At 39.2% G+C, this 16,177-nt stretch overlaps 1 protein-coding gene across 7 annotated transcripts in view; it reads right to left on the bottom strand.

The window, feature by feature from the left end:
* MED15 (mediator complex subunit 15) overlaps positions 1–16,177 on the bottom strand; it is a 43,325-nt gene that overhangs the window by 1,405 nt on the left and 25,743 nt on the right. For 4 of the 7 annotated variants that reach the window (XM_021412501.1, XM_021412498.1, XM_021412502.1 and 1 more), the window contains exons 9-18: positions 12,157–12,276; positions 6,537–6,679; positions 6,130–6,257; positions 5,407–5,541; positions 4,975–5,038; positions 4,746–4,812; positions 4,175–4,335; positions 3,814–3,980; positions 2,860–2,958; positions 1,158–2,746 (exon numbers count right to left, since the gene is read on the bottom strand). In XM_021412501.1, the coding sequence (XP_021268176.1) occupies positions 2,610–2,746; positions 2,860–2,958; positions 3,814–3,980; positions 4,175–4,335; positions 4,746–4,812; positions 4,975–5,038; positions 5,407–5,541; positions 6,130–6,257; positions 6,537–6,679; positions 12,157–12,276 (1,221 nt within the window). In that variant the 3' untranslated portion in view covers positions 1,158–2,609. Of the gene's footprint in view, positions 1–1,070; positions 2,747–2,859; positions 2,959–3,813; positions 3,981–4,174; positions 4,336–4,745; positions 4,813–4,974; positions 5,039–5,406; positions 5,542–6,129; positions 6,258–6,536; positions 6,680–12,156; positions 12,277–16,177 lie in introns of those variants that run through there. The other 3 variants (XR_002443370.1, XM_021412500.1, XM_021412504.1) reach the window with 3 other exon arrangements.

Here is a 16,177-nt window from a genome sequence, read left to right as displayed (position 1 = left end):
CCATCAAAACAAATAGAATCATGGAATCATAGAATTAGCTAGGTTGGAAAAGACCTACAAGATCATCCAGTCCAACCATCCACCTACCACCAATAACCCCACTAAACCATGTCTCTCAACGCTATATCTAAATGTTTCTTGAACACCTCCAGGGACGGTGACTCCACCACCTCCTTGGGCAGCCTGTTCCAGCGCCTGACCACTCTTTCAGAAAAGTAGTATTTCCTAATGTCCAGCCTAAATCTCCCCTGGCGCAACTTGAGGCCATTCCCCCTCGTCCTGTCCCTAGTTACAAGAGAGAAGAGGCCGACCCCCAGCTCACTACAACCTCCCTTCAGGTAGTTGTAGAGAGCGATGAGGTCTCCCCTGAGCCTCCTCTTCTCCAGACTGAACAATCCCAGCTCCCTCAGCCGCTCCTCATAAGGCCTGTGCTCCAGACCCCACACCAGCTATGTTGATATCCAGCTATTAGCTTGGCATGCTCAGGCACATGATTCATTTTCTGTTTTCAGTCTTTGTTTCTTAATTAAGACGTTGCAGTATGTTAGAATGCCTACACCACACTAACCTCTTTCTTAGTCTAACACCTTACATCTTGCTTGAAGGAAAGCCCCAGCTGCACAAGGGAAGTACTGGAAACCTGAAGGACATTTATAGTGTGCTTTGCATCTATCTCCAGATATATTTTAAATAAATTAAGAAATGCTATTAGTGTTTCAAAATTAAACCCTAGCAATGCTTTAAGAAAGGCACAGAAGAAAAAAACACCACCTCCATCCTCACATCTTGAGTTATGACAATTAATTACATATTTCAGTAAGCATACAAAGCCTTTGTGATGCAAACATTTCTCCAGCAGAACTGTATTCATGCCACTTGTTCTTTTGCCCTAAGAAGCAGGCATGTAACAGTACTGGTTAAAAAGCTGTATCTTTTCTTGCAGACATAATCACTAATCTCTTGGCCAGGTCGTCCAGTTAATTTACTGAGGAGCATAAAGATGGTGTTGCTTGAAATGAAGAGTCATTTAGATTTCTTCTAACCCTCCAAGCATGTGAGTTTTCACTTACCCTAGAACAAAGTAATCATCATCCAAGGGATGCAACAGAACTGGTATCTGAGGATCAGCATGGGAAGAGTAGTATAATGTTAGCATCTGACACTGGAATAGTAATAAATTTATTACAATAGAAACAAACATAACGCGTTAGTTCATGTACAAAATACTGACAGCATTCTGCTGCCTCAGTCAGTGTTTACTAAGTACCCAGACTGAAAAAGATACTAAAACTGATGACATCACACAGATTCACACAGGTCAATGCAATTTCTTGACACTACTGTAAGAGAGCGCAGCGACTTGTTAAGGTTTGCTGCACAACACGGGGAGCTAGAGCAGGATATAAATGGCAAATCTGAAAACTGCATTTTTTCCTGCACTAGGAAAATAAGAGCAAACAAATCATGAGAACGGGGAAAAATAAAACAATGAATTAAATTAATTATTCATGGCAAGTGTTTTCATTGGAAGTGCCCGACAATATAGCAGCTGACAACCACCTAGAGTGCTCATTATTGCTCAAGGCACAAAATATTAGTTGTCAGTTCTGCTACTGATCTATGTGGTGTGTTTTTTTGTTGGTTTTTTACTTCTTTTTGTCCTTTTTAAGAGAAAAGGAAGCAAAACAAAACAGGACAAAACTCACCATGTGGCCACTAAACTGCATCAACTCTTCCAAGCAAGTCAGATGCCTCAGACTGACTCCATTCCATTAGTAAAGAAGATACGGCTACAAGCCTGCTGGATTGATCTGTGGTACCAGAGCTTTAAACTGTTGTTTCACCGCCACCTTTACACACACGTATTTATTTATATGGGAAGTCAGTGTGCACGTTAGTATCTCCTCTTTCAAACTGCCACAATTCTGGAGCAAGAAAACTGTGGTCCATGCTAACCAGAACCCATTTATACAAAGTAGCATTTAAAATAAGCTATAAAATATTTTTCTTCTGTTTAGTCATTCCCCCCACCAATACAATTACCCTGATTTATCTCACACATTTAAGGAATGCCCTTAAAAACTGTAATTTATCCCAACCCCGGGCAAGGCTAATAGGCAAAAGATTCCTGCAAACACTAGGAAGTTTGCAAGCACGTTCTATTTGCAGTTTTTTATTTCTGGGGAGTATCAGGTCACAAAACATACAGTGTGAAAGGAATACTGGCACTCAGCAAACTTTGAAGCAAATTAGGGCGTTCTCTCCCTGCTTCCTCTTTTACCAATGAGACTCCCTGATGGAAGTCCACAAATAATTTCTTCTCTAAGAAGACAATAAAAACTCCTAATACAGTCTCGAGAACCATATATACACATTCTGCATATTTGAAAATGCTGACAAAAGTCCACAGAGGCAGAAGATAAAAAGCATGAAATCTAGAACTAACACCAGGTCCTCTTACTGAACCTGACATCTAGAAACAAGAAAACCGTAAGGCTTCTTTCTTCTGAAGCAACCTTGCCAAAATGCCCATGACTTTTGCAATGGTATGTGGAAAAGGCCAGCTGTTGAGTCTTTATTTCTTGCTTCATGATTTAGAAAGTGAGATGTTACGCAGCAGAGAGGCAGGCTTGACGAATACTTTGTGCCCAGGTGTTTAAGAGTGCCGTGACTGAATGCTTGTCTGGAAGCTGCAATAGTTTTGAAGTCATGTATTGATACACTGACTGCAAGAAGGGATTGGCTGCTGGAAAAAAAAAAGGTAATAGTTATTTTAAAAAAAAATTACATTAGATGTTCACATTTCCCCAACACTACTATACAGACATGCCCCCAATTATCATGCTAGAATCCTCATACCATACTGTCTAGGGTTTTTTATCCACAAGGGGCTCTGATCTGGATAGTCTGCTGGAACGCTGAGCTGTAGTGGTGGGACATTTGGAAGATTCTTGTCATCTAGAATGCAAGCACATCAGAATAAAGCCTTTTTTTCCCCTGTATCGACATTTTTTTCATACATAATTCAGCTCAGTTTCTAGCCTCTGAGCCCCAAGAAGGAACCAAGGGGTATACTGCTTTAAAACAAAAATGGAAATCTCATTGCTTGGAATTTCATTTATTGGAAGGTCAGCCTGGCAAAGACAGGTCTCTCTCAAGCAATTCTGCACACTGCCAATCATTTCATCAGCTGACCTTCATTAAGTTAGACACTTCATTTTGGAGGATTAGGAGCCTTCTGTAGTAATGTTCAAGATGAAAACAGTTCAGATTTCCCAAACAAAGGGGGAGAAAAAGAATCTGTTTTGCTTGGATTTCCATCTGGAATCTAAGTTCCTAGACTATAACACTTTCTGCTTATTCAGCTGAGAAGGAACAAGGAAGATGTGGTCTGAATTCCTTTTTCAAACATACATAATTATCAGTCATGATTAGTACCAATTGATGGACCCTTCCAAAAATTAACTCACCATTTCCCCAGCTCTATCCTAGTTGCTGGAGAAAGAACAAGTCTCACACATCAGGTATCAAGACTGTTGCTAGCAACAAGTAATTTTCTACACACTCAGTGAGATTAACAGTTACAGACTCAGTGTGAGTAAAGGATTGGCCACTGTGAATGAAATTTCCAGGTGTACCCCAAAGCAGACTGTACAGAATGTCATGATTAAGCTGTTCTGTGACACTGATAAGTACAGACTTTGTGAAGAAGACAGAGGACAAGATTCAAGAGTCAGACAAAATAAAAAAAAAAAGAAAAACTCAGGCTCAGCAGTTATTTCTGAATTCGGTCCTCAGTTTCTCCTTGCTTACCTAGCTTGCATATGAGATGAACTGTGCCATTATTACTGCAGTGGGAGGGGTCCAGATTCACCAGGAACTTAGGATTTAATCTTGCGACTTCACCTTGTAATACATTTGGTATAGTCTGTCTGTCATCCTCTTCATATTTTCGTTTTCGAGAGGAGATAACTGGGGCCCTACGTAAAATACAGTTCACAAAAGAACTAGGTGAAAACGTTTTGCCAACACTACATTTGGAAAAAGGTAAACAAAAGGTACAACTCACATCTTGCCATGAACCCAGCCCCATTCTTTCAACAGTTGGAATAAAGAAACATTTTTTCCTCCAAAAACAAACATTTAAGACAGATGGCTGGTTAAGGATACATACGTGATTGGTGGACCATGAATTGCAGTCATAGCTGGCATAAAGGTGCGGTAAAGGGAATGGTTGAAGACTGGTGAGCGGATGTTGGCCAAGACAGCATCCAAAAGTGGCTGACACAAGTACTGCTGTTTGGTGGGAGGCACTGGGGGAGGTGGTGGAGTAGGCTAAAAACACAAAAGCCCCCGCCTTCATTCTTAATTGTCACCAAAAATAAAAACATCATTCCGCAAAACTTTATAGCAATAAACTTTCAAGGCATAAAATGCAAAGAATTCTCAAAGCTGCATACAGTAACATTAAGTAAGTCTGCAGCTTTCTCCTGAAATCAGCTGAAGTTCATAGAAAAAAATTACTCTAATATTTGCATAAAACAGAAGAATTTGAAAGCTCCATTAGAAGATGCATACAAGGTGATTTATATGAAGAACTTGTCTGGTTTTTTCCAGTTTTCTTATTTAGTCCAGCCTCACTTGAATTCATAACAGCATACGCAACAAGAAACATGAGAAGTTATCAAATTATAAGATTACTTTGAATTAATTGCTTATCTTTTGTTAAGCAAAGCATTACATACCACAGCCATATCATTCTTTAGCTTCTCCAACGCAATTTCGCATTTCTGCAGTGTCTTCAGAGGGCATCTGCAGAAGAGGACAAAGTTCATCACCACAAAACAGTCACCTCTGCTAAAGTGTTTCTGCTGTCTGAGCCCCACAGGCAACTTCAGCGCTGACACAGCTGGATGCTAAACAAATTTCTGGAAGAGCTAGGGAACTCATATCCACTCAAAGTGACAAAGTTACCGTTTCGAAGGGTCAGTCAGGATATCCAAGAGACTCTTCATTTTACTCAGGTCCTTCTTTCTATCTGAAAAAATACCAAGAGACAAGCATTGACTATGAGGACAGCTTCCATACTTGCAGACATAAATATATGATGCTGTTAAAAGTGAAACTATTAGCAAACATTTAAGAAAATAGTGAGATAGATCCTTCATCTAATGATAAACATAGCCATTTCATAAGGTATCAGAATGTATCCCAAAAACAACAAACATTAACGAAAACTGATAGGAATTTAAGGATCTTACCCTAGTAAAATAGTTACAATTGTGAGGAAAAAAAAGCTGTAACTGTCATTTTTAATCCCTGGAATAGAAACCATCATAAAAAGGTAATGTACTGTTTCTTCCATTAGAGAGTGTTGACAAAGAAACGCATGAAAGTGAAACTCACCTTCATTTTTATCAATTTTATTGATCATCCTCCGGAGTGGCTCAATATATTTTGACAGCTGTTTGAGTTTCTCCAGATATTGTTGCTCCTCTGACTGGCTAGAACTGGCAGGACTCATGACAGAGTTTGGATTTCCTGGCAAGAAGTAAAAACTGCATGTTGCAGAGATGATAAAAGAATCCAGATCTGAAACGTGGCAACTCTTAAAACTTAGTTCAAGTCAAATACACAAATCCACACCTTGATGCTCTCCTCAGTTTAAGTACTTGTCCAATCCTCTAATCCTTTTGCAGAAATAACATGTTCTGTGGACACTGCAGCAATTCCCATTATTACTTTTTTTTTTCTGAAAAGGTCCTAAAGTTTCATATTCATTTCCTAGATTCTCATTTTGCCTTACTCTGGTACATTAAACACTAAATCAGCACACAGAACTTGCTGCAGTTTTCCTTCAACCCACGCTTTCCAAACTGCAGAGCACACAACACTAGCAAGGGGAGTCAGCACGTTACCTCAACTCACAGCATCAGAAATTGCTTAACATAACTGGGATAGAGAAGAGCACTGAGATGCAGATGACATGCCCACTATTTGCAATGCTGGCTGTCCAGCAGAGCTTTTTAAAGTTTACGTCATGCCAAATAATAACTGTAATAATTCCTAGGAAATCTGTTATCAAAATATACCCCAATGCATGGTCTGCGATACAGATCTCACATTCACCTGGAGTGTTTAAAGGACCTGGGGATGGGACACTAAAGTTCTGAGGTGTTCGTGCAGCTGCTGGGCTCTGTGACGGTTGTGGAGATGGACTGGGGAGAAAGCTGCTGGGCGATGGAGCTGGGCCAGAGCTGAAAAATAAGAATAAAATCAAACCTGCCAGAGTCTGACAAGGAAGCATGATCAGCCTGCAAACAGATACACTTTTAGTAAGCATTGCTACGACACTTTGGAGCTCCACCAGTAGATTTGGTAAGGATTTCTTATACATGGGGGTTGTCAGAGTGTACTTGGCATAATGCTACCTACGTTCTCACAAAGTTCACGTTAAAATTTATTCACTTCAATGGAAACAGTGTAAGGTATGTCAAATGCTTCTGAAAACCTTCAGAAGTCCCAGTCCAGCTCACCTCACATTTGAGTTTGGCTGAGAATTTGGTTGGCCTGGTTGAGGAGATGGCTGCGGCTGTGGTGGTGGAGGCATTGATTGGGGTGTTTGAGCTTGCTGGACAGGAGATGGGGATGACATCATGGTAATGCTGTTCTGGCTGACCTGAAACGTGGAAAAATAATAAGGTCAACAACAACAAAAGGGAGTAGGCAACGGGAACCTAACTAACAGGCTTTAACTATGGAGAGAAGCATATCCTCAGCCCTACAAGAAATGAAAATGTTAGTTTCCTGATCTTCTCCATAATGAAACAATCCCATCTGTATCACTGTTGAGGCCTTTATGGCAGTACTTCCTATTAACTTTACCAGAAATAACAATTAAAACTGCATGCAATTTGGATAACTGCGTAATGACTGTTTTTCATTTCCCAAACCAACACGCTGCAATTAAAATGTCAGAAGTGCCACCTGAAAAACCTGTGCTTTATTCAAACTAGGGTAAAGAAAAGCAGGGAAAAAAAAAAAAAAAGACATTTCTAACTCAAATTAACAATCATAAAAAAAGAAACCTTTGTTTTTGAAAATTTTGATTATAGACTGCAAAGGTCTGTCAGATTTAACTGTAGCTTCTCAACTCATTTTCTTCAGGTTGAAAGAAGAAAAACAATTAAGTAAATCAAACCACCAACATGTCTTATACAGCTTTGCAAATCAGAACAGAGAGAGAAACTGTATAAACTGAATGGCTGGGTGGAAAAAAGTGAAGCAGCTTTCTGACCTTTGGAGAAAGATGAGGTATGCCTGAAGGACAAAAAGACAAATAAGGAATTTTCAGAACAGCACCAAACTCTGGGTAACAATGAAGTTTATTCTGCACACTATAAAGTACTAGAGCCAGATGATGTTCAAATTAGAGCAATCTCTAACCTGTGCTCATTTCACAGTCATTTTTCCCTTTCATCATTTAAACCAACCAAAAAAACCCTAACCCTTCATCATGGCTAGGAGTATGGTACAGTGATGCAGATATTATATGAGCACATTTGTTTAAGGCAAGTGCAGAGTTCTCGTGACCTTAGGCTACATGTATCAAAAGATACATTAAATTAGCCTACTCAGAGACTTACAGAATACCTGAGTTAACAATTAGCACCTTTATGAATCAACAACTCTTTCCATCAATATAAATCACATTTAAGCATAGGTCCCTACCAGCCCAACGCTTCACGGACACTTCAAGTTTGGTGTTGTCCTTCACTCATTCATTAACTATCCATCTAAATCACCCATTTTCAGAGGATGCTGAATAGGACACAATATGCTTTCTTGGAATACCACATTACAGCTAGGCAAGAAAATAAATATATTACAAGATAAAGCAAACCTCACCTCGGTGCAAATATAAAACTAATAAACTTGAAGATACTAATTAACTATCCATGAAATCAGGATGCAGCCTGAAATAGTTTTTACTAAAAAAAAAAAAAAAAAAACTTCAATAACTCTATTCCTTTCCCAATCTCTGCTACCAAACTGAAATCCAGAACAAGATTCTTTAACAACCTGTGTCTTCTCAGCAGTCGGAAAAGCATTTCTGAGACTGAAAAGCCACTCGGTCTAACTCTCACAGAAACCAACCACCTCAACATCATTTGGAAGTCCGTCTGAACGCTCCAAAAAACAATTGCTGGCTTTTTGCAATTTTATTTAACATTCTTCTGAACAGTGAGAGATTTACAACTTACCCACACAGATGATGCACCCATTTTTGTGGAGCCAAACTATGAATGCTTTCAAGTGGTTTAGCACTTCCACAGAAAAGCAGGACCTTTTAAAGTATCTGAGGCTACATAAGGTTACTTCTGAAAACTTAAATCTTCCCATTTTCAGAAGGAAGAAGAAAGGCTGCATTAAGGTTTTTACCCAGATTTAAGCTTCTGTATCTACTTCAACATCAAGATCCCTTCACATTAATTTACAAATGCAGAAAAGCAAAGGAAAAAAAAAACATGTAGCATCTACTGTGCACATAAGCATAAGTTGAATTAATGTTCTTATCTGTTTAATAGTTTTACCTCTTCTCATCAAGTATATGCATAGGCAGACATCTTTCCTTCTTGCAACAAGTTTGCTCTCTGCTAGCTTCATTTCCGAACTCTAGAGAATAATGCCTAATATTACATAAAACTCAGATATTTTCAGCAACTGACTCAGAAGTATGCAATGCCAAACTTGCTTCCTTATGATTCTTTGAAAGCAGTTCATTTGATACATAATCATTTCAGAGAGGGGAGCCAGAGAACTTCCTTCTGCAGGTTTAGATCCAATAAACTCATTTAGCTCCTCATTTAATTCAAGAGTTAAACCATGGTTACCAGACCATTTGCATACCCTTCATTTTCAACGTATGTGAGGTAATGCAATTTTGCATTTTTTCACTGTAGGATGAGATTTTATGCATCTAAAAGCATATTCAAGGACAGATACTACAGCCCACTGAACACCAAGTATCTCTGCAGTTACCTGAGCACCATATGAAACCACAGTGTCATGAAGCCTTGCCCAGAATATTTAGGCTTGCACGACTGAAGTTTTCACTCAATAATATCCACTAAATCAAAGCTATTCTTAGTGTTTAGAGCATATCATGCTGGAAGATGAACTTAGTTATGAGGTCTACCTCCAGTTAACTGAGTCTCGGGCAAGGGACAGCATCCAGACAGGGCTAGTGAGTTTTTCAGAAGCTCACAGAAATAAGTCTGGGAATGCAGAAACCAACAGCAAGGAAAAGGAGACTGCAACAAGGAAGCGATGGCAAATAATGAGGAAGAGCAGAAACACTTAATTAAAAGGAAAACTCTAGAATGCATTTCCATTGCTGTACTTACAGCTTCAACATTAAGCCAGTAAGCACAGCCTTCCCTCCTCTGCTGCAAACTAGGTTTAAAAGTTGCCATTATGTCGCATCTTTGTGCGACAAAATAAAACCATTGTAGAGCTCCAAAGGAGTTCAGATAGAGGTTTCCAGATTCTGAGTCAGGCCAACATCTCTTGCTTTATTTGTTTTACTTTTTTTTTTTTCCTAGATTCTCAGTTTGCTGACGGTATCTGCATCAACCATGAACCAGAAGCCCATGCTAATGCACACTGCAACAGATTTGTAGGGAGAACTTGGCAGTTTTGACACTAGAAACACAGGAGAAAGACTGAGATTAGTACATTAGCTTTTGCTTTGTTAATCAGGTAATGAAGTACTAGATTAATCTTTCACAATTCCTACCAGTAGGTTTCTGGAGCCAATCCAGATAGTATGTAAAAAACTTTTCTTAGTTATTCAAGAAGTGCTGTTAATACTGACTGTAGTTAATGTTTAATATCCATTCAGGCAAAAACAAACTGCAGCTAAGAAAAAAAAGAATCACTTCTAATTCTCTGACAATTCAAAAGACCAGGAGATACTGGAATGCAATGCCATATCAGCGAGTATATTCTTTTGCGGAAAAAGACCAGTAGCAAAAGAAACCAACAGCCAAACAAAAAAAAGAAACCACTGCAGAATTAACTGAGCCTTGTGATAAAAGGACTGACAAAACGCGTCAATGGAATGAAAACAAATAGTCACAAAATCCTGATATAACATCTGGTTCTTCTGTTGAAAGAGATTCGCAGGATAACACCAAGATTCTTTTCTAAAAAGAGAAGACAGAACCGTCTATACAAAGTCTAAAATGACTTTCTGTACTGCAGTCAGAGCTGACAGACTCTTAGGTTCTGAGTGACTAATGACCAGATGTATGCTGCAGCCATTTCCTCCTATTGTGAACAGCCTCGAGGGCCCTACTGACATGGTAATGACAGCATATCCAGCAGACAATATTGCTTAAGCATTCTCACAAAACTAAGAGGTGTAAATCACAACAGTTCTAAATTTTAATTCACTTAGAACTAGAGAAAAATGTTTTGGCACAGAATGCTAGAGATTCACACTGATTCAGAGCTATCAAATTATATGGTATGTGAGTCTAGCTTTTCCCAAAAGCGTAAAACAACTACTTGCTTGCCCCTTCTACCATGTTTATTACCCACTTTTATAAATAAATTCCCTTTCTTCTTCTGCCTTCTTTAGCTGTTCAATTTTCTTTATCATTTTCCACAGTCATTTGGAAATCAAAGCCCCTCAACAAACATAGACATGACAGCAATAAAGCACTATGGCACTGAATGCTAGAACTAGAGGTGAATATAAGCCAGTCCAATACTGAAGTATCTACCAGAAGCCCCCCATGTCAGTCCAAAAGTGATTGGCTCAGTCAACATAAACTGCTACAGCAAATTAAGCTCTAAGCAAATTCTCCTTTGACTCAAAAGCTGTGCCTGGGTTTTATTTCAGTTAACATACACAGTTACCTGCATTGAAATGACTGCCGATCTTAAACCAGAAATGACATGTGTTCTTGCCTGCATCACCTTTCTGATCATTGTAACTACCTTAGCAAACTTCTGACAAAAAAAGGCTGTGACTACTAGACTTGATGCTGCAGCAATAAGAAGCAGTTTCCAACACTCCACATCCCCCAGAAAAGATTGCAAAGGAAACAAAAATGCAAAAACGAAGGAACCTTCATTAAACCTATGAGCAAAACATAATAGTGTTAAGAAGTAAAACTACACACCTGGTATCACATTTAAAAATTAGCATCTAGAAAAACAAGACATTAGGTTCACAAACACCAGATTTTAAAAATGCAGTTGAACATTCTTCCACCACCATAATATGGTGCATATGTAAACCAGAACCAATTACTCAGATTTCAGCAAGCCGCAGAGTTCAGCTGAGTAGTGCCTCCTCTTCTGACGTACCAGTAAGAACTCAGTTCTATTTCATTCTAGTTTTCCCCACTTTTGCTCCCCTCAGATGACAGATTTTGTTTGCTAAACATGGCTGTGGGGTCTTTAGAAGACCAGGACTTGCACCAGGCAAATGCAGTACTCTGACCTCAAGCATCTTCCAGCAACACCTGGCTAGGTGCTGCCCGCTTGCCTACACAGGTTCCTCTCAGATACAGGTACAAGTGGAGCCCTTCTGGTAGCTCCTCCTTCACAACTGTGAAGGAAGAGAACAGCTCAATTTTTCTCGGACCTTGATCACATGCCAAGTTGCTATTCAAACTGAAATGAGCTACGTTTACTATTAATGCAAGAGGCACTTGTAAAGAGCATGAATACGTGACAACTAAGGTCCTGGACACAACTTAACCAGTACATTACAGTACATTGCAACACTTCTGGAGACTCTCCTAAATGCAAACTCATTGTGGAGTAGGGACAAAGACTAAACAGAAATTTAGTAGTTCTAATTTGTGACTCAAATCTGTTAAAAACATTAAGAAATTCTAAATGTTGTAAGAAAGATCTATGCCACTTGGAAACACTTTGATATCCCACACACTTAGAAAAACTGCTGTTTGAAATGAGAAAGGATTCCGTGAAAAACCTCAACGCCCAACACCCTAACACCACCAAGTTATTGTTCCACAAAATGGTGAACTTCCCTTTGCTTGAAAGCAAGCGCTATACAATCCCATATTGAATGCTTTGTGCAATACCTGACACAATGTGCTTTGACTCAGTAAATACCTGTGGCATTTGCTGTCCGCCCATAGGAATGGAGCTTGGCGGTGTAGCAGACACTGCGGTGGTAGGCGGGAACCGTGGTCTTATTTGCATCCCACCTCGGGCCATAGGTGCGGTGATCATCTTTGAGGACAGAGGGACAACAGACAAAAGTAATCGCAAAACAAGAAATGCAGTGCACTGGCAGGATGAGAAGCACATGCAACCTCCAGGAATTAGGGGGGGTGGGGAGGGGGGAGCATGAAGGGAAGGTTAGTGAGCTTTTCTCTAATGGTTAGCCTAACATGCTAGCTTATAAATCAAGCTCTTCTTTTTACACCTTTTCTATCCCTTTTTAGGAAGAATCTAATGAATTCTAGATATCTTGAAAGCGCTGATACATAGCTTCAGATTCGTAGGTCAAGGGTTGATAACACTACCATTTGCAGGAAGAATTTTTCCTAAATCTTGCCTGATGTCTTGAGTTTCTACAATGATTGGAAATAAGTGCTCTAAGACGGCTGCCAAGAGAGCTCCATGTAAGAAGCTTCTTTGCCTCTCTAACGTCATAGGTTTCTGATGTACCTTCTCTCACTGTGTTCTCAAAGGATTTAGCAGTATTTGCATATGCCACTTTCCACTGTCAAAGAATATTGCAGACAGTTCAGGAGCCACTGCCAACAGCAGTGCTCCAGTGAGCTGACCAACAGTGAGGAGAATTTCAGAGCAACCTATGACTCTATAACACTACAAAACCACCAAAAGGACTTGCACTTCAAGAAGCTATTTCCTTCCTTTTGTATCCCATAGAATAAGTGAAATATACCCTTGTAATTCCCAGCATTTTGACAGACACCCACTCCTCTATTAGGCTACACTAAGATTTTCTGTTATGAACCCATAATCTGCCTCAAACTCATTCTTGCACTATTTGAATCTTGCAGTTGTACAGACTGAGCTCACCCTAAAGTAACAGCATTTGCCTTAAACGATCAAGGTTAGCATTAGATTTGTATTCTAAAATAATATTAGGAACGCACTACTCTGCAACATCTAGAAGTGCCTTCCAGGCCCATCAGTCTGCACAAACCACACAGATTATACATAACTATATAGCCTTCCATTACTTAGTATCACACCAGATATGTTCTGAGTTAAAGTGAAACAAACATTTATGGGAAATATAGCATGTTTTTGAGGTAATTTTGACAGATTCACTTATCAGCAAAAGAGATTCTGCTTTATACTTTTAGAGATCTACAGTGGAGTTATCTGGACCACTTTTTTTCCAGTGTATACATTACCATGGAACCTACACATGCTCTAAACTAACCTAGGACTTAAAGGAGTCTCATTTCAGTAAATGATTCGGGGTATTCTTGCTTAGTGTTCTGTGTAAATGGACTGAAGCAGCCAGCAACATGTCTGGAAAGTCAGAGAATGCATGTGCTTACAATTGTTAAAAAATAAATCAAATTAAATACAACATAGCAAGACTGAAAAAGGAAAGAAATAACTGAAAGAAAGTAAGTGTCAAATTCAGCACAACTGTTAGTTCACAACAGCGCAATGCAGTCACTTTCCATCCAGGCAAAGAGGGATGGTCAGAGACAGGATTTCAAAAGAGAAACAAATGAGAGTGCTTCAGACATCACACACACATGCACATGTACACACACAGCATGCTACAGCCACCACAAGCAAACACAACCCAGCACCAGCACAAAGCACAGGTGGATGCTACAAAGTACAGTGAAGAGCTACTTTATCAACATGAGAGCTGGTGAAGCAACAAAACCCTAACAAAAAAAAAAAAAAAAGAAAATTGCTGGGAAAAAAAAAAAGATAAAATCCTTCTGGGCACGATCGTCCCATCTCAGACCCTCGTGAATGCACACGGATCTCTGGAGCGTGTGAAATCCCTGGGATGTTTTGGTGACTCACATGTCCCATCTTGGTCCCGTTTCTCGTGCCACACCACCAAAGTGTGCAGATTTAGATTACTTCCTCCAAGGTCACAGAAATTAGCAGTTTATTCATAGTTTGGTTGTCTGGCAAACCACTGAACACCAGCAGGACTAACTCTGAAAGACTTTCAACTGCTGTACCGTGGTTGAATGAACATGTGTATATATATCTTTTTTCTTAAGCGTGTGCTTTGGAAAGGAAGTATAGATATAAATGACACCAATTCCAGTCTTAGTGAAAGTAATTTATTTTTCCCGTTCTTCCAGCTGGTTTACATCTATGAAACCTGTCACTCTTCAAAGTATTTGGGAAAGGGGGTTTCAAAGATCGTATCTGTTCTATGCAAAGCAAGATATCTATGAAGGAGTTCATCAGGCTAAAAATGGAAGACAACCAGAAGTGTTCAGGTACTTTTGAGAAAGATTTAAACTGAAGGCAAATCCTTCTCCACAGCTGAAATCGAGATAAATCAATTTAGAATGAGAATTTTACCCCACAAAACAAGAGAGCAGAGGAATAAAGTATCTCTCCCCTGTAAGATACAAAATGCGCTGTTTGATAACAATGTTGAGGTGGAATACAACAATTAGAATCCTGAAACTTGTAGTTTTCTTACATCTAAAATCCAGGGGCTTCAAATTCCTTAAACACACAGATTCTGGTAAGAATACAGAAGTACTGTGCCACTATCACTCTACTAAAGACAGGCCAGGCCTGATTTTCAGATGATCAACAACAGATAATTTGCATTCTGAGCATCTGAAGGACCTGCAGGAGAACAGTAATTTAAACTCCATTAATACTCAACTCCAGTTGACTACGGAGTTTCTCTTGGTACTCCAAGCACTCGTGTAGCACTTTGTGGTCATCAGGCCACTATTTTGCTTATCTGTGTGAGTTACATGCTCACAAGGACTGGACATCCAGGCGGGATAATATTCACCTGAACAGTCTTTATGACTTCAGAGAATTTCAAAGCTTACATGGATCCACACCGGAATTCAGGATTGCTTTTATTTTACATAGGAAAGCTTATCAGAAACTTTATAGAAAAGGAAAAACATAGGCACATCAACCCAAATTCCCAGACCAAAAGCGCCTAGAGAACAAGCTTAAGTGTAACAAGCAAGTATTAGGATAGGCTTTGTTTATAACAAAAGCTCCCCAGAACCAAATAAGGAAATCTAGGCAGATTGATTAAAAACTGTGCTGCTAGTGGAAAACAGACAAAATACAAAGAAAAAATCTTTTCTCAAAAGAAACTCCTCGTAAGTCAAAGAAAACACAACCAGATAGTCAACATCAAAACTGTACTGCAAGATTGTCCACAGCCTTGAAAGTAAACATTATATACAGAAAATAGTTACACAAGTATAGAAACCAGTTAATCATTGGACTTCACAGCAGTTTTTTCACAGTTTTGTGAACTCCATCTGTGATAATGAGCAATCCCTGAGGTTACTACATGTCTGAATAAAGCTACAATGCAAAAATAGCTGTCAACCACCTCATTACCCGAAACTTTTCAAATGCACCGTGCTGTTAAGCCACTGGCATATGATTTCACTAAGTAGGGCAAGAATTAAGTTGACTCTACACAAGTACAATCCACCTGGTTAGGGGTTGGAAAAAGCACCATTAAGTTAGTAGAAAGGAAAAAGCAAGTCAGTGTCTCCTTTTAGTCAACCCTAAGTCCCTGAAGCTCTCACCTGGAAATTATTTAAGAAATAAAAAAAAGTTTTAATGTTTTTTTAACTTTAGAAAAAGAATTCTACGTTACTGCCAATACTGCACCAATTGTACTTACCACTGCTCAGCTTTTATATCCTGTGTTACAAAAGCAAAAGGACCAGAAACAGAACTTAGCCACCCACACATACATGGGCCACATGAAAGTTAGGATGATGTACAAGACACTATTCCTGATACAAGTTTGTGAGATGAATGTTCAAGATCCAATCGTTACCCCACAGTCCACGTAAAAAAAAACTTCTAAAGATCTTACTGAGTCTAAAACGTGTCTTGTGTGATGAAGGAAAACTGGTGCAATACATGAAATGGCAGAGTTATTTTTGTA

Source organism: Numida meleagris, chromosome 14 (genome assembly GCF_002078875.1).
Source record: "Numida meleagris isolate 19003 breed g44 Domestic line chromosome 14, NumMel1.0, whole genome shotgun sequence".
Classification (NCBI taxonomy): Eukaryota; Metazoa; Chordata; class Aves; order Galliformes; family Numididae; genus Numida; species Numida meleagris.
Note: the sequence above shows the minus strand (reverse complement) of the source record. Positions and strands in the feature narration are given on the sequence as shown.